The sequence below is a fragment of the Pholis gunnellus genome, assembly GCF_910591455.1.
Source record: "Pholis gunnellus genome assembly, chromosome: 10".
NCBI lineage: Eukaryota > Metazoa > Chordata > Actinopteri > Perciformes > Pholidae > Pholis > Pholis gunnellus.
This window is the reverse complement of record NC_136537.1, coordinates 7,746,486-7,765,536: the sequence shown is the minus strand read 5'-3', so window position 1 is coordinate 7,765,536 and position 19,051 is coordinate 7,746,486. Positions and strand designations below refer to the sequence as shown.

The 19,051-nt window shown below is 45.4% G+C and overlaps 1 protein-coding gene across 1 annotated transcript in view; it reads left to right on the top strand.

Moving 5' to 3' along the window:
* Window positions 1-19,051, top strand: part of tenm1 (teneurin transmembrane protein 1) — a gene marked incomplete at both ends in the record, with an annotated part of 144,853 nt that overhangs the window by 75,088 nt on the left and 50,714 nt on the right. The window contains 9 exons of the mRNA XM_079167769.1: window positions 259-461; window positions 2,575-2,782; window positions 7,628-7,729; window positions 9,600-9,794; window positions 12,097-12,297; window positions 14,181-14,366; window positions 14,581-14,610; window positions 14,761-14,907; window positions 18,583-18,817. Of these exons, the coding sequence (XP_079023895.1) occupies window positions 259-461; window positions 2,575-2,782; window positions 7,628-7,729; window positions 9,600-9,794; window positions 12,097-12,297; window positions 14,181-14,366; window positions 14,581-14,610; window positions 14,761-14,907; window positions 18,583-18,817 (1,507 nt within the window). The remainder of the gene's footprint in view (window positions 1-258; window positions 462-2,574; window positions 2,783-7,627; window positions 7,730-9,599; window positions 9,795-12,096; window positions 12,298-14,180; window positions 14,367-14,580; window positions 14,611-14,760; window positions 14,908-18,582; window positions 18,818-19,051) is intronic.

The following is a 19,051-nucleotide window of genomic DNA, read 5'->3' as shown; positions in this document are numbered from 1 at the left end:
CCCATCCCAAGGATTGCCAGAGCATGGTCTCTTAAAAAGCAGGATGTTTTTTTTTTTTCACCGGGCGCTCACTCATTCCTGTCTGTTCAGTCTCCCTTTATTAGCAGACACTGATGCTTCAAGACATCTCAGGTCGGTTATTAATTGCTCCCTCTGATACCGGATAGAGCTCCCCCCCGTCTTACCTGACAGATCTGCAGAATGTGACTTAACAATATCTCCTGCGTGTGTGTGTGTGTGTTTTTTTCCCCTGTGCAGAGAAATGGGTGCGAGGCCGGGCCATCGACCGCGGCGAGGTCGACGTCGGAACCCAGCAGAGCCAGGCGATCCCGCCGGGACTCTTCTGGAGGTTTCATATGACCGTGCACCATCCGACCTACATCAAGTTCAACCTGTCCCTCTCGCACAACGCGCTGCTCGGGGTTTACGGACGCAGGAATATACCGCCTACGCACACTCAGGTAGAGGAGGCTCCTGCGGTAGCCCGCTGTTCACCCAAGATGGGCTTGTTTGCTGAAGTGCCACGTAGCACATCCACGCTAATGCAACGCTTCCTCTCCGGTCTTTCATCCGCACTGAGGCTGTTTTTTGAGTGAGCTGACTTCACAGAAATGTGATAGCTAAAAAATTCGGCCCTCAAAAAGACAATTACGTACGTGGCGTTATACTTGTTGTATAAACTATATTTTGTAGAGATATTATCTTTCGAAAAAGGTATTTAATTTGAGCAAACCAAAATGCATTCTTTTCTAAATTCATTTATTTGTCTGTTCGCTGTTATTCATACAACATCCCTCCTCTGAGCACTCACACAACCTGACTGTGTTGTATAGTGTGGCGCAATTTCAACCAATACGGAGATGGGAGTACGTCACTTCTGATTGGCTGATTTCTTTCCAGTCGGATCGCATGTTGAATTGACTGTAATTACGCAGGTAGAAATAGCGGATTCATAGTCGCTGACCTGAGCTAGCTTGTTCCTCTTTCAAGCTAAGGGATTACGTCACCATTGAGGTGCAGGCCAGTGCTGTGCGTAAGTGAACGCATCGCCGTTCATAACGCCATGGCCTTCAGTGATTGTGACTCTTCAGCAGGAGGTTCATGTGTGTTGCTGGTTCATGTTTTAATATATTTTGTGTTTAAAAAATGTTGTGTTCTTACATGTGCTGGACACCTCTGTGCACTGAGGAAGAGTGGAAGCACTGAGGGAATGAAAAATAGTCACACGTCTACCTTGTTACTGTAGAAGGTACCTAGCCTACAAATATAATTCCATAAACGTATGTCTGCTCGGACAGGTCAGGGGTTATTGTGTAGCAGTAGGAAGTAAGAAAGACAACTTCCTTTCACCTCTAACCTTGTCTGTGAACACCCATTTGAAATGCCAGTAAAGCCAATCGCACAACACGGCTGTCAATAAACTGTATTTACGCTCGTTTTGTCAGCGCAAAAAACAACCGATTTGATCAACGTCCGAGTGCAGCAGAGCAGGGATTGCTGTCTGCCTGTTTTAACAGGTAGCATTTATGAGCCGCGTGCAAATCCCATATTTCATATATGTAAACGAGAATGATTTAATCGTGAGTTTGACTGTCTTAAAGCACAGCGTAAGAGACAATGGAAAACAGAGCTTAGCAGTCATCCGGCTTTGCCTGCCGTTCTCCTCCCCGGTGTTGACTGTGATGCAAAATGTTGGCGCTTGTCAACTGAAAGAAGAAGAAGAAGAAGATGTTGCCATTCTCTCCACGTGCACAGAGCTCTTTGAAAACAGCTGAACAAGTGTGGACGCATGTCGTTCTCACAAGGAAGCAGCCATTTCTGATTTCGTCAACTCAGTGTAGATAAAATGACACGTTCCCAGAAACAATACACGCAAGCGTTGTACACCTTGTAGAACAGCGCTGTTGCACGTACACAACACACACCGAGTCATCTGCTTTTTAACATCAGTGTGCCCCGGCTCCCGCCTGCGTGAAGAGGTCTAATTAGCTGTTTTTGACACTAGTGTGACACACAGCCCTCAGGGGGAATGAGGCTCAGCGAGCGCTTGATAGTTCAAGGAGGTTTCAGAATGGAGGGGAGGGGGAGAGAGGCGAGGGTGGCGGGGGAAAGTTAAAGAGGGCGAGGAAGAAGCACAGAGAGGTTTAGACAAACGAAATAAGAGTCTGCTCCATTTGAAAACCCGGGTGGTGAAGTCTGCCTGTTCCATTAGCGGCACGTCAAGTTGTTGCCGTGGAACATGTCTGGCGGAGGACTGACCTGCCACGGATGATGATTTTTTTTTTCTCGGTTTCCTTTTTACGCAATTCGCATCCGATACCCACATCCAATGCTATACTCCCCAGCTTTGTGTGTGTGCAGGCAGTTTTCCAATAGCAATTCAATTGACAGCTTCACGAAGCTCACGCACCACCGCACGAGAGACATGGCTCACAATTTTTCCCCGTTGCATTTATGCAGGTTTGACAAATCCCCCCGTCTCGCGCCGTCTAATTGGATGGCGTTGCTGTTGTCTGATTGTGTGTGTCCTCCCCCCCCCCCCCTCCTCCTCTCCCCCCTGTGTGCTGTGTCCAGTTCGACTTTGTGAAGCTGCTGGATGGGAAGGCGCTGCCGAGGTCCTTGACCGATCCCGTCTCCACCGCCAAAGCTCCCAAAGGCCTGCTGCTGAGCGGCCTCCAGGAAACGGGCTTCATCGAGTACATGGACCCGGGCACCTGGCACCTCGCTCTGTACAACGACGGACGCAACCTGGAGCAAGTGCTGCTGCACAGCACTCCCATAGGTGAGGAGGATCGTTACAGGGAACTGGTTGCCTTTCTCTTCCGCACGTAGTGTCGGCGCGAATGTGTGATCTTTTAGTTCGTTGGTTTTCTGTGTCGTACCAAACATCTGGCCCGTCCCTCATGGGACACTACCATCTTCAGGTTTTACATATCAGAGCTAAAGTGAATAGGATCAAAATACCACATTGTAAAGTACTACTATGTTATTTCAGATAACGTATTCGAAACAAGTTGTTTGTACACTGAAAATAACTGCTTTTTCCCCCTCATCTCCCAGGCTAATGGATGAATATTGAACTCATCCATATTTGCAAAATCAATATCTGCTTTTATCTCACTAAGACAAAGTATTGCACGGTTCCTAGTAAAAAGGGCAATGGAAACCAAAATGAAACAAATGTTCTTTATTAGTCAAACATCACATTGAACAAATCCGCTTTTCTTCTTCCGAACACAGCGTTCAGTTTCAACCGTAAGTGGTAAAATGCCAGATCTCAGCTGAGCACATAAGGCTCCTAATTATGATAATCAGTACCATGTTCATATTATGTATCTTCCTTCTGAGTACTGAGCTCTTTTTATCAGGTATTTTATGAGAATAAAAGAGTTGTGAAGACTTGACCCGAGTTAGTTACGGAACTGTGTTATTTGTACGCTTCGCTGTTTGTTTCTCAGGGTTGCTTCACTCTCGTCTTTTCTCCCCTTTTCATCTGTTGATTTTCTCCGACACAAGCGCACGGCCGAGAGTAGCACTCGTTGACATTTGAAGGGAACTTTTCCTATTATAAGAGGGAGCTTGGCATGGCAAGAGACAGCCGTTAGAAAGGGGAGGACAGCTCCTGTGGTAATGACAGGGCTCGCTAACCGCAGCTCATTGCTATGACACACACGGATAGTAGTGTAATTTGAAGGATGTGAATAATGCAGTAAAATATATGCGGTAGTGGATCATTACCAGGGCAGTTTCTTCCCTCCCACTGTGTCCAGTAGTCCTTTTAGGAGAAAACAGTGTTGGGAAATGTAGAAGTCACACCGTGGGTGGAGACTTGGTAGCAGACAGGTGATGTGGTAATCACAGAGCTAATAACTTGTGATGAAAATATATTATGAGAAGCATTGCATGACACTCTATTTTGGCTTTTTTCTTTTTTCTTAAATCTTAAACTGGGATTGAATTATTTTTCAGTAAATGATGTGGAGCACTGCACCGAAGCTCTCTGTGATGCTCATGATCCAAACATGTGCATCACCGACCTCGAAGCAGCCCACGTTCTGAGCCAATCAGTAAATAGTGCCAAAACATGGCACCTGTTGACATCTTATTGACAGAGTCTTTTCTGTAATGACTGACAGCGTGCGACAGCGAAACACAGATTTTTATTTCAGAGCTGTCAAGCGTTTGTTGACACGTGTGCCGTCTATAAAGACTGGAGTGTACCAGCCCTATTTCGGGGTCCCGTGTTTTCGGATTAAACAGGAAACAACGGCAACAACTAAATAAATAGCAGACTATCCTTTTTCCTCGTCGATGATCAAAACAAATACAGACACAACAGATGGGCTCAGAATATCAGCCTTTTCGTCCACCGAGGTTGTCCAAATAATTAATCAAGAGATTTGGCTGGAAAGAGGAAAATAATATTAATGGATTGATGTCAGAGTGCATTTCGTTGCCCATTTACAGCCCTAACGAGGGCTACAAACAGACCCTGCGCTGTTTTTTTAGAGGCAGAAAATCAAAACCACTGAGCTACAGTACAATAAATCCTAATAAAAGACACGGTGTGCTGTCGCCCAGAGTGGAGCTTCATGGGGAGACGAGGGAGAAATGAGATGATCTCTGTCGGGAAATTGAGCTTTTCCGCAGCAAATAGTAACCGGATACAACGAAGAAAAACACGGAGTATAAATAAGAGGACAGCAAAAGACTGTCGTGGAAATAAATAAATAAAACAACAGATAATCAATGGAGCGTATGAGTGGGACAAGAGGGAATATACGAGAACATTGAGAATATGAAAACAATACATGAGATGACGCCGATGCGCAAGAATCTGCTCGTTATCATAGAAACAAGGGGGACAACCCACGTGTTGGTGCTCAAACATGTAATGCGGCATATTGCGTGTGACAGAACTGTCACACATGATCACTATTATACTGATAATCATCTCCATGAAGGTAAAAATAACAACAATTAAAGCTGCATGTGTTTGGTGAGTTGACCTGTATCAGTCAGAAGACATTATATTGTTCTGTCATCTGTTGACTGACCACCTCACACACACACACACACACACACACACACAGCATTCAGTTACATCTCTTACATACTTATACGTCCTTACTTACTTACTTACATACATATTCTGTAATATATGCTGACATGTGCTCTACAGTCATTTATCATTGATAGTGACTATACTGTTTAAATCTGTCACATGTAAATGTTGGGGGGGGGGGAGGGGGGAATAGATCTCATTATGTAAATTAAAATGGGATTTTTCCAAACATTTCCATTTTGTACAGAAAGAAACCAGCAGCAGGTGCAGAGAAAACCTCTTTTTTTTGGTCTCCTCCTCCTCTATTATTGACATTTACATGTGACCCACAAAAGCTCCGGCTTAATGATATCTGCCATTTCGCCACCTCCACTCCAGCCCCATCTTCTTTAATTCTACTCAGCCTCTACCCAGGCAGAGAGTGGTGCTTCCTGCAGGGCTATTAATTATGCATAATTGCTACACTTCAGCTGTCATCACACGTCCTCTTGAATATTATATATTTTGCGCAACGGCCAGCAAAAAGTGTGAGATAGAAAGTTTTGCCGTAGGTGCCTGGAACTGTTAACAAACAAAGATGATAAACCAAAAAAAAAAAAAAAAAAATAAAAGTGGCTAGCTCACGGCTGGATGCTTCTAGTTAGCTGAGCAGCCATTTCCTTTTTTTCAAAAATTCATAAAGCCCAAGGGTCGTAAAGCACGGCTGAAACTTTACAGGCTCATAAAGTACAATTGCAATGCTTATTTGACCAATCAGATCACTTGGCTGGAAGCACCCATTTTATAATAGCATTTAACTGCAATAACTTATGGCATGACTGATTCCTAACTGGAAAGGGTTTTGTCAGTGGAAAGAACCGAGTGGGTGTCTCACACGCTCACATGCACACACAATATATATATATATATATATATATATATATATGTATATTTATGGAACTTTTAACAAAAAAAAGATCATGGCTGGATGCTTCCAGTTAGCTGAGCAGGCATTTCTTATGTACTGTAACAAATAACGACATGTCTCACCATACATTACCTGTTAATTGCCGGGAGATTTTTACAGTGGAGACATTGACCTGATAGACTTGGAGCTCATATCACGGTTACAGCCCTCACCAGCCCTGAGAGCTTTCTGGATCAATCATCTCCTCTGGATTAAAAAGAACCCAGTGACCTTGCGGACGAGTTTTTTTTGTCTGTCGCATGTGTCGGGTGCCAGATACAATATTGGAATTTGTGTGTACGGATCTTCTTCTTTTTTTTTTTAAGAGAGAAAGAGACACATTCGGAAGGGGAAAGGTTTGTGAGTCTTCCTGACAGTGTGGGAGAAAAGATGATTGCCACTCCTCTCCGTCAGAGTGACGATGACGGGTGATGGAGGTGAAAATGACTTTGGTTTCTGTAGCGCTGCGCCTCTGTGGAGGATAACGCTGTGCTGCCGGTTGCTGGCAGGGCCCGTCTCATTAGCATGTGTCACACGCGCCTCAAGGCGGGTGTCACATAATAACTTTGCGTGCACGTGTTTGTCAATGTGTGCGCGTGCGCGCAAGAGAGAGAGAGAGAGAGAGAGAGAGAGAGAGAGAGAGAGAGAGAGAGCGCCGTGCCACAGAAGGATTTGTCATCCATGCTCCCTGAACAGAGTGAGCCAGGGGACTGCAGTGGTTTTGACTCTGGAGTCGAGGAGGAGCCCGAGCGGGATGGCACAGGGTCAAATAGAGGATGACATCCTCGACACCCCGTTTTAATTACTCTATCTCGCTTAGATAGAGCTCGTCTCTGGCACAAGACAACCGGCAGCTCGGTTCAGAAATTCCCAACTCTGCCAGCCTCTCCTCCAGCAGAGTCTTCCATCTGGAGTAGTAGCTGACATAAAAGGCTTAAAAAGTGCTCACCCCTTTCCTCTTCTATCTCTGCCATGCTGTCTGTATCCGGAGAATAAGATGTGACTTGATGGACATATCAATGGGAGGAAAGAAGAGAGGTAAAAGGAGGAAGGCGGCCAATTGAAGTCCGGCGGAGGAGTATGATGAAATGCTCACTGCCCCCACAGAAGGATATGATGAAATGCACACATCCAGATGAGACAGTGCACTAGTAGGAACAAGCATCCCATTGATCCCCGCCATGCCCCGGGAGTGTAGCCACTGTAGCGACGCAGCTTTAGCCCCTCTCCACTAACTCGTGCACTCGCGCCGTCAGGATTTTTATGTCGCTCGATCTCGTTCCAAGCGGCGTCCGTGTAAACAGTTTGTTGATTAAGCCTTGATGTTTGTAAATTTGCGTGCGCTGTGTGTTTGCGACCTGTAATGCAGTATAATGTGCTTAGTGCTACTGAGTGTAAGTGAGTGCTTGGCCGTTCCCCAGAGAGTGATAGCAGCTGGATCAGACTAATCTAATATAGCCCCCGAGTCTGGGGAGCCATCCATTGCTTATCAGATCTCTCATTCAATAACAGAGAGCTGTGCCAGCTTATGGGGCTACATGTGGAACATTTTCAAGTTGTTTTTTCTTCTCTCTCTCTGCCTTGTATGTCTGATCTGTGGATGTTTGGTTGTGCAGACTCAATGGATGGCTGCTCCACGGACTGTAATGGAAACGGAGAGTGCGTGGCCGGACACTGCCACTGCTTTGCTGGCTTCTTGGGTCCCGACTGTGCCAAAGGTAGGAGATGTTTGATGAACGAACACAAAGTTTGTTAGTAGGTCCCTCAATACTTTCAGACCGCCCTATACCCGATCTGTGGCTCTCAGCTCGAAGCCCATTTACTTCTACTGCCACTTTTTCTAAAAGGTGACTCAAAAAGGATTAAAACGGTGCAGTTTCAAAGAACTATTTACAGACTTTTGTACTGTTGATTCTCACCTTTCTTTAACTCAACTGCAGAGAGAATCTGGTCTTTACTTATTAAAGCAATGCTTAACTTTATGCCTTGTCTCCCCCTGTGTTTAATCATGTCTTAGTTAGACCTCTAAATGTTTTCTGTTGTGTTCTGTTGATGCTGTTTGCCGTTAGTAAATACAAAATGAAGTATAATCTACATTTCCACATCACCAGTTAAATTAGAACAGCAAACAGAGTCTCGCATACTCACCACTCCGCTTCTCTGAGTTTCCTCCTCTTCGACAGAAATTGGCTTCACGTTTTCATTCGCCGACTATTTCCTGTCTCTTCCATTCTGCTGATTTTCAGACGCTGTTAAGCTGCTGTCAAAAAAAAAAAGCCCCAACACTTCTTGCACAAACGCTTCACATTAAAAGACCTTTAGCAACTCAAAGGGGACGTCCCCTGTAGATGTTAATTTGAAACATTTGCAGGAAGTGCAATTGACAGCAACTTCACACCTTGAAAATCTGTAAGAGTGGAATAACAATGGGCGTTCTATGGCACATAAGCTGCGGTTTGGCTGAACAGACAATACGGTTGTTGTTGGTTTTAAAGTATAGAACATCATCCTTCAACTGCAACCTTTCCATGTCATCGTCACAGCTCTACAGCATTTGTTTCCCTCTCTGTCTGTGCACCTCCCCCTGTTTCTCATTCTCTCTCTCTCTCTCTCTCTCTCTGCCTCAGTCTGTCTTTGTAAAATTATTGTAGTTGTATCAGTCTCATTGTGTAGAAACAGCTGATATAATATCACATTCCATGATTTATTTACGCTCATCATTTATTCATTCGCTCCCCTCTCATCCTCGCTCATTTGCTCGCTCGATAATATTCTGCCTTTGAAAAGTTAGACGGCAAGTTTTGGCAAGAGCTGTAGAAAGTGAAGTGCGAATTTATGACTGTGGGGTGCAGAGAGTTAGATTTAACAAAGGATCAAACAAACACATGCCCGCACGCATGAACGGCACAGGGCCTTCACTGCAAATTCATCCAGAGAATAAAAAAAATAATAGAAAAAAGGCGTCCGTTCTGGATCGTCTTTCTAATCCATTTGAAGTCTGGAGCTGCTTTGCCTCCTCCAGCTGCAATGAGGAGTCTAACTGGAGTGTAGCTGTCAGTGCGTCATCAGACGCTGCCTGGCTTCATTCTACCTGGCTGTCATTACATTAGTCACACGGCTCTCCATCCCTGCATAGAGATGGCTCTGCCCCCCCCCCCCCTCATTCCGTAAACCCCTAATGCTCCGTTTTCACGATTGTTTTCACGGCCTGTTCGGAGTAAGCGAGGTGACGTTGGGGGGGATTTTCTACGATTTCTGGGTTGCCGTGGTAGCCGGGCTCAGGTGGTGCTTGAGTAAATTGAAACAGCGTGAGGGATAAGCTGGAGTGTGTGTGTGTGTGTGTGTGTGTGTGTGTGTGTACGTGCGGACAAGCGTGTGTGTGTGTGCGAGAAAAAGAAAGGGAGAAAGAGGCTGCTTGAGGATTTGCTGAATCCGCGCACCAGCAGAGATAAGAGAGCGTAGCCCCACTCACGGCAGGTTACTGCGGTCGCCCAGCTAATATACTGCAGTACTGCGTGAGTGTGCGTGTGTGTGTGTGTGTTTGCATGTGTGTGCCACTGAGTGTAATTTGTGTTTGTCCTGTTGCAGATTCGTGCCCCGTGTTGTGCAGCGGCAACGGCGTGTATGAGAAAGGGAGGTGTGTGTGCCTGGCGGGGTGGAAGGGGGCAGAGTGTAACGTGGAGGAAGGTCAGTGTATCGACCCCACCTGCTCCAACCACGGCTCCTGCATCCAGGGGATTTGCATATGTGGTCCGGCCTACAAAGGGGTTAACTGTGAACAAGGTAAGATTTTTTTACTCTCTTAAAAGGCGAAATACACACCTCATGGTGCCACACGACGGCTCCGCGTTTACATATTTAAATGAGTGACTTAGCTATTTTTGCTTAAGGCAAGCATTCAATTTAAAGCTGCGCTAATCAATATCTTTGTACTGACAATGGTTGAAACAGGGGCCTCTCTTAGTGTCAAACCCACAGAGAATTATCGCTCGACTGCAGACCCCCTCAGCTCTATGGAAGGGAAATCAGTCGAGTCGATTTGTTATTTATAGAGCACAAAATTACAAATGTGCCTCTTAAGGCTTTACAATCTGTACAATATACAACACCCTCTATTCTAAGACAGTCGTCACTCTCAAAATATAACCTATTACAAGGAAAACATGCATCAGTGTTTTCCTATTTATAGCCTGCCCAAACCCCAAATGGCAGGCAGACCAATATATTGAACCTAGTGAATATAATGTGATATTTACCTGCTAAAGAGGCAGATATTTACCTTATGAGTTGGTGGAGACCAAAACAGAGCTAAAAGGAGAGTGAATATAGGAGCGACATTCATCAGGTGGACAGAAACACGGCTTATCATGTATGCTAATGTTGCTAACATGTTAGCCATAGCCAGTGTTGGAGCTACCAGTTACTCTGGTAACTTGCATATATTTTTGTATTGAACCAACTTAATTCCAAGTCAATGTTATATCATGACCATATAGAAATATATATAGATATATATATATTATAGAACTACTTGAATAATAAAAGAGCTAAGCTACTGAACAGCTGTTTGATTCAGAAAACAGCGATGCTAACACTACACGATGCTAACTAGTAACGCAGCCACTTGTAACTTTTTAAAGTGATAATAGGTCAGTGTTGTGTTTTCTACTTGGCCCCAAGTGGACAATTAATGCAACTTTAACGCTGATTTATAACTTTGAACCTGATTTAGTTTACATCCTTTTTCATTTAAATCAGTTTCTCCTAATCTTGACAGTGTCATCATTGTCATATTGAAATGCAGATAGATCACACATACTGCCGGAATCTGCAACACTTCCTCTTTCAGTGGCTGTCCATCAAGGATAAATGTTCCTCAATCAAAAGCTGTCATGGTGACTGCTGTCGTTCATGATTACAGTGATTACGGTGCAAACACAAACCGCTGGTAGCTAATTCAGCGTAACCTTTCATGGTGCAGATTTAGCGAAAAGCTAACAAATGTAGGCAGGTAGCGCCATGGCAACAGTATACTTCCTCTTTAGATCCAAAGAATGCCGAGAACCCGGTTGGCAAGAACTTTAAACATGTTCATCCCAAATGGAAAATAATAGTAATGACAATTTTTTCTTTTTTTCTCTTATACAATATGCAATACTGTTTTCTGACAATATTAAAGCATAGAATGTCCTATCAGCATGGTTCTTATAGACTTATCACTATCAAAAACCTAAACAAGTTGAAGTTGTATCCCTCTGTGTATTTACTGTGTATTTGTTATATACTGGACATACTGTGATATTATTGTAGCCAAGACATAAACCTTAAAGTAAAGAGAGTAAAAAACAGCCTTGGGCTGAAATGACCAGACCACAAATGATTCAGGTAGCTCAGGAACCTCACAGTCGTACAGGAAACCAGCTGTGGGCCTTTGTCACAACCTCCCCTTGCAGCTGTCCATTGTAAAACCACCCAATAAATTAGCCAAAACAAACAAAGCCATGATATCTAAAACAATTATGATGTTACACTTGACGATAACCCGATGGCACAGCTGTCCCGGAGACCGCCCTGCTGTCGCCTCCGGTATCTCGGCCTGCAGAGACTAAATCAGGTGTTTGACCTTGAGCGGCGGAGCTGAGCTGAGCCGAACTGTGCTGAGCTTTGGCTTGGCACTCTGAGCTGTAATTACACACACGCTAACACAGCGAAGCGCGGACCACCATGACACACACACACACACACACACACACACGCAAACCAACCCATTTCACCCCCTTATCAAAGCCTCAGTTCTAAGTGTCCTATGAAGTGTAATGTTGTGGAACAGATACAGGGATTGTAGCTGGGGTGGTTAACTCCTGGATGGGATGCAAAGAACACTGCTTTCATACTCGCTGAACTGATGATTATAATGAGGCCGGCACACCAGACCCCCCCCCCTCCCCCACTTACCCACCCTTTCACTCTCACCTCTGACTCATTCTCGCTCTTCCTTTTGTCCTCTCTCTCTCTCTCTCTCTCTCTCTCTCTCTCTCTCTCTCTCTCTCTCTCTCTCTCTCTCTCTCTCTCTCTCTCTTTGCAGTGGACTGCGTGGACCCTCAGTGCGGCGGACACGGCGTATGCGTGCGCGGGGAGTGCGTGTGCTCGGCAGGCTGGGCAGGAGTGAGCTGTGATGACCCGCTGCCAGCCTGTCAGGAGCAGTGTTCAGGACATGGCACCTACCTACCCGAGTCGGACGCCTGCGCCTGCCAGCCCAACTGGACAGGACCGGACTGTTACACTGGTAAGACCTGAGGATTATATGTTCACTCACAGAAAAACACAAAACAAAAAAAACAGGAAATCTCTAGAATGCTAGTGTTAGTGTGCTAGTGTGGTAGCACACTATCCACACTAGCCAGATACTATTTGATGGGGATTTGATAGACACGAGAGAGAATTATGGACCGAAGCCACCCTGTGAAATGTGTCAGCGTGTGTGTGTGTGTGTGTGTGTGTGTGTGTGCATGCATGTGTGTTTTTTCACTTTCTTCATGCTGGTCTTAAATGAAATTTCTCCTCATGACGCTCCGGAGCCACCCCCTTGCAATAGCACTCACTTTACTGTGCATTTATAGTGCAACACGCATTTACACATACGCACGTGCACACACACGCGCACACACACACACACACACGTTCCCTTCAGCTAAATGAGGGTAGAAAAAAAAAAGAAGAAAAAGGCAGGCTGGGGAAGAGAAAAAGACCTCTATTCTCACTTTGCTGCGAGGCCTTTCAGAGACTGCTACTCTGAGGAACATTCGGCATGGCATTTAAGAGCTTGCTGATGTTTATTTCAGAGCCTGTTACCTGCACGCTATACATATTAATCAGTGCGTGGGGTGTTGGATATAGCTGTAAAAGATTTCTTGCATCCGCACCTACATGAAATCTCCTTTTGAACTCCGTAAACTCTGCCAGCTATTCTACACTGGCAGTGAAGCAAAGGCAGCGAGTTCGCCATTGTAAGGGGGAAAAGTAAAGCTAGTGTCAAATATATAGAATGCAGTACTCTGCGGTGCACAGTGAGGAGAGTGTCCTTGTCCTTCAAGTGTAAACTGACAGAGAGGAAAATAGCCATTATAGCGCTGATTTTCCTCTTTTTCCGCCGCACTAACTGAACGCTGGTGTTGGGGAAGGATCCGCCTTACCGTGCACGCCAATGATTTGCAGGCAATTGGCATTAGCCGCCGCTCTCAGGTGCATGCACGCCTTATTATAGTGATATAGCCCATGATAATGATAGACCGTGGCTGAGTGTCTGAGATATGAGCGGCCTCTCTCTACCTGCCGGGCTTTTAATCAAAAGGACCCTGCCATGCTACGTCCTGGCCTTGTTGAAGCATAGCTAAGCTAATGTAATTCTAATAGAGAGCTGAAAAACTCTCCAACTTTAATCCACTTTTTCCTCCCTCTCCATGCTATGTATATTTAAATTGAAATAACTTTTTTACTGCAGCTGGATAAGTAGTCTTTGTGTGCCTCCAGCACTTTGCTCTCTTTACTGATGGATGAGGCTTTGCCTCTGCAGCGAGAGAGAGGGAGCGAGATGGTGAGGAGCGAGGAGAAGAGGGTGGGGGGGGAGGAGAGGAGGGACGAAATTTAAAGGGATGTTGCAAGGGAGATGGAGAGAGGGATACTTAAAAGAGAACGCTGACAGAGACAAAGATGGAGAGATGAAGGGAAAGAAAGGGTATTAACATCCCCACCAAATCTGATCAAAATGTCAGAAAAGAATAATAGAGCAGAATTTGAGTCCCTGTAGTTTAAATATGCGGCGCAAATACGAATCATTTGGGCTGTTATTATGAGTCTATTCACTCTTCCCCTCCTTCAGGGAGCTCAGCTATTAGAGGTGGGTAGATTATGTCTTGTGAGAAAGTAGACCTTTATCCTCTTCTATCGCTAGTTTTTTTTTTTTCTCTCTCTCACCTATCTCCGATGTCTCACCCCCAATTTAGGATTTTCTTTTTAACTTTTCCCCTCTACATGTCCCCTGTGCCTCTTTTACCGTTTTCTTTTCTTCCTACACTCGATTCCTCCATTTGCTCCCCTCCCCTCATGTTCTGCCTCCCTCCCTCCCTCCCTCTCGAACTCGCACCCCCCCCCACCCCACCTGTTTGGCAGAGCTGTGCCCGGTGCCATGTGGCAGCCATGGCGTTTGCTCCGAGGGCCAGTGCCAGTGCGAGGAGGGTTGGATTGGCGCTGCGTGCGACCAGAGAGCATGCCATCCTCGCTGCGAAGAACACGGCCAGTGCCACGACGGGACCTGCATCTGCCAGCCTGGCTGGGAGGGAGAGCACTGTAACATTGGTGAGCGCTGTGTGTGTGTGTGTGTGTGTGTGTGTGTGTGTGTGTGTGTGTGTGTGTGTGTGTGTGTGTGTGTGTGTGTGTGTGTGTGTGTGTGTGTGGGAGTGTTGGATTATTCCTTGTGATATTTTGATTAGTGTGATAGGCTTCAAAAAGGTGTCACTGTTACAATGATATTCTCTTACACAATTTTACACACTTTTTTTCTCCCTCTCAGTTACTCATGACTTGGACGTCGTTGTGAAAGGTAATTCATCTATATTCAGGATACAAATGTCATATTCTGCTGCTCTGACATGCTCACAGATGCCCAAAAATGTTTGTGTGTGTCTCTGTGTGTGTGTGTGTGTGTGTGTGTGTGTGTGTGTGTGCGCTCATCTGGGTCACACCTTTTCAGACGGCTGCCCCGGGTTGTGCAGCGGACACGGCCGCTGTACCCTGGAGCAGAGCGGCTGGCGCTGCGTCTGCCAGGCTGGATGGAGTGGGCCTGGATGCAGCGTTGTCATGGAAACTGACTGCAGTGATGGAACAGACAACGACGGAGGTGACATTCTAACATCATCTATCATTTTCTATCCCCCTTTTTTTTTCTCCTCCTCTTTCGTACCTCTTTTCATTTCTGTCTTTGTGGCAGATCGTCCATTCCATTCCATTACTTCCTCCTCCTGTTTCTCCTGCCCAAAGAAATCTGCCTCGTCGTTCCTCCCCTGCATCCTCTCCTGTGCTGTCCCGATCCTGCCGAGACGCCCGTAGAGTCCCGCTGGTCATTATTATATTGAATATGTATTTGTGTGTGCGTGCGTGCGTGGCGCGCGGGTCTGTTTTCCCCCTTCCCATCACAGCTAAATGTCTGATATGCATACCACCTGCTAGGATAGAAGGCCCTCTGAGAGATTTTCTCAAGTCGCAATACAGCAAAGCAATGCAGAATAGATTCTCTGGCTGCGAGGTGTCTGGTGACAGGTGAGAGGTTTGTGTCGCTCAGCCTCGTAGCTGTGTCGTTCTATCCTCAGGTGAACAGACAAGAAAGGTACATTTCATCGCAATCGTTTCCTTCCCGTTTCAGTCCCAGTCCGAGGCTGTTTCTCCGACACTTAACGTACGTTTCAGGATGTAGTGCGCTAATATATTACTTTCAACTGTGCCCATGCATTTTGAAACATCAAATATCCCTTATGGACGTGCCCGTTAAGCCGGCGTTTTAATCCGTCATAGCGAACAAGGTAGTGTCGCTTTTGTTCTAGCTTCCTAGTTTTTATTTTTATTTTTTCGTGGATCCACGTTTTGTGACGAGTGGCTTTTGAATCCGTGCACACAGCAGCGGGGAAACCTCAAACGCATACATACTTTTTTTTTTTGCAGTCCTTTTTTTCGGCTGGTGCAGAGTGCTGCCGATCGCTGCAAACGTAACCGTTTCTTTTTCTTCCCCTCTGCACGTTGTTTACCAAAGCTGCATGACTGACTGAGCCGGCGCTTCAGAAAGTCGGCGGAGTAGACGGCTCCTCGAAACATGAAAAACAAGCCCTTACCCCTGGATTATAACCCCAGAGCCAGGCTGTAAGAAATGTCTGGTGGACTATAAACTAGGGCCTGAATAAAGGAAACCACTCAGAGCAGGACGGCGGCCTGCCAACAGCGTCGGCACTGATGGTTTTTATATTAATGGATTGCATCATTGTTCTGATTTTGCTTTGTTAAAGGACGTTTGTCTCTGTGGTGTTTGAGAGGAGAGAGAGAAGTGTTAAAGCGCCGTCACACTGTGCTCCAAATACATTTGCTCGTTGTGTATGGACGTTTAATTCAGTCACACCTTAAACAAAGTGAACCCTTTCTCACGCTGCCGATAGATTTTACACACAAAGGTCTACTGGTCATGAAGAGCACGAGTCAGCCTGTGAAAACAGTTGTATAATTCCTTCTGAGGCTCTGCAGCTTCGTCAGCTCTGAAATAAATATCCCTAATGACGTCATCGCAAGGTTATCTCAGCTTGGATTTGGAGGCTACAGATTTAAAAATGAAAAACAAACAAAGAATGTAGATGTCAAACGAATAATTCGACATTAAGGAAATATACTTTCCCCACAGAAAGCTAGATGAGAAGATCGATACGATCGATCCACCTGCCCTGCCTGGGATATAAAGAACAGCAGGTTCCTGGAGTCTCGTCGTCCCCGTGAGGTTGCGCGATTCCAGGAAGTCACTCAGAAGTAGTCATATAACCCGCCATCAAAACAACAAATTGCTGTTGTGGGTTTTTTTTTTTGTATGGATTAAACAATTTAGATTTTAAATCTGTGAGCTTCAGAGGTCCTCGTAGGTAGATTGTGTTTCCTTTTGAACAGAGCCAGGCTAGCAGTCCCCCCCCCCCCCCCCCCCCCCACACACACACACTGATTCCAGTCTTTATGCTAAGCTAAGCTAACTGGCCAGCTGGCTGTTGGACAGATATGAGAGCAGTGTAGATCTTCTCATCTGAGTCGCTGCAAGGAAGTGACTGTGTGTATTTCCCAAAATGTCAGCCTATCGCTTTAAACGACTTTGGTGATACTAGAAATGTTATTGGTTGCATTATGGGATTCTGCTTCACCCACATTTGGAAAAGCTGCTTTGAATATGACCATTTCTTTATTTATATTGTTATAGTTCTTAGATGTTGCTCTTATAAATCCAGTCCGTTGTTGGACTATCCCTTTAACACATATGCGTTGACTTGATTTAATACACCATTGTCTTTCTGACTGTATGAAGAGGGAAGTAGAGGTTGAGGTGGCGAGTGGGTGGAGGAAGAGACGGCTTTCTCTCTGCAATACAATAAATTGCCCTCTGTGCAAAAAGCTATATACAGTGCAAGCTGCACGACTCTATATAGTATTGTAATGTATGAATATTGATGAAGTGAATATACTGTAGGTATCAAACTGTTGAGTTTAGGGATGAATTTTCCGGAGAAAGACTCGCTAACAAAGCCTTATGGAGACCACTTACACTTCTCTTATCTTGCTATCCTCACACCTCTCTGCACAGCTTTTCAGATACCATAATTTTCTATCGCACAATTCAGCCATCTCCCTTAATTGGCAGATATACCGTAGGCACTCATAGCCGTCTCTCGCAGCAATCTTTTTGTCTCTGAAGATAGACAGAGATGGAAAGATGCTATCACAAGTAATCAGAGAATAAAGAGGAACTCTGAAGAGAGAGTTTCAATTATTCCGCCCGGATGGGAGAGCGGAGCGCATGTATTGTTCATCCTCTTGGAAAAAAACACACACAAAAAAAGCAGTATTTTTCCACCCCAGGCAGTGTAATCATACATATTTATATGCATTACATATGTTCATTTTTGCTGTCCTTTCTTTGTGTGCAATGGTAAACAACAGTGGCTGCATAATGAGCCACAAAACGTGTGCGTCCTTTTAATGATAGTGCTGTTAGAATTTCAATTAATAGTGTGCTTTCAAGTTCAAGTAGTGAATCTTATGGAAATCAGCCATTGTACTCCGCTACCTTTTGTAGGAGGAGGTTATAATAGAATATTGTTGGCCTTTCGCTCTCTGCTCCGCGGTCAGATGCATTTAAATGTCAGCACCGCTTCCTGCCTTTTCAGAAACAGGCTTGAAATAGGAAACACAAATGCCAGCCCGGCTCCCATTACCTACCGCCTCGGTTCGTATCCGCGGCTCTTTGTTTATCCCGGAAACTTTTGCGGATTGCGTTCGAATAATGCTGGAGATTCAGGTCTTTCAGATTCAGATTTATAACAATAGATGCTATAATTGTGCACTGATGGCCCCTAATGAATCTCGTTTGATTGATACTCGTGGTTATGATGATTCATGCCGCTCCGTCCATTGTCGTAGATGATATTACTCCAGGAGAGTTTCTCACCGGCCGAGCAGTGTGAAATGACTTCTTGGCAGGTCTTTATGGTTTCTTCTTCACGTCTTTCCACTGCGGATATATACAGTACCTTGGCCTTTAGAGTAGAAATGTGTTCTCAGCACCTTTAGTCACTTAAATCTATTAAAGTCTTTATTGGCTATGCACAATAAAGACGGTAATGTCTCGCCTATATGAACTGTGTAAATTCAAGCAACCCTCTAAACAACCAACTCCTCATAAAACGCAGTTTTTAAAACATTTTTTTTAAAGTGTATTCTATTTTAATTTAAAGCGTTTTTTTATTTTATAAATGGTTTGACTTCCTGTCTCTTTCAGACGGCCTCATTGACTGCGTGGACCCGGACTGCTGCGAGCAGCTGAGTTGCGGCTCCGACCCCCTGTGTCACGGCTCGGCCGACCCCTTGGCCCTGCTGCAGCAGAGCCCGCCGCCGCCCGCCGCATCCCCCCCGCCCGCCAGCACGCACGCTCACAGCTTCTACCGCCGCATACGCTTCCTCCTCGGCAAGGCGGCCACGCACACTCTCCCCGGAGACGTGCCCTTTGATACCAGGTATGTGCCGTGGCGTGCTCTCTGTTTGCTCGGGACCCCTGCGCAAGCATGCCAAATACCTTCATGTGTTTGTTTTGGGGGCGCCTGTGTCCTTGAGCTGCCCTCCTATATAGTGCGCGGAAAGACAGGAGGTGCGGATAATGAAGTAGATGCATCTGTATTAATGCGCCGGATCGTCCGTCGCCCATTATTTGCTTAATGAAAGCGTGTGTGTTTGCATGTGAATGAGGCTTT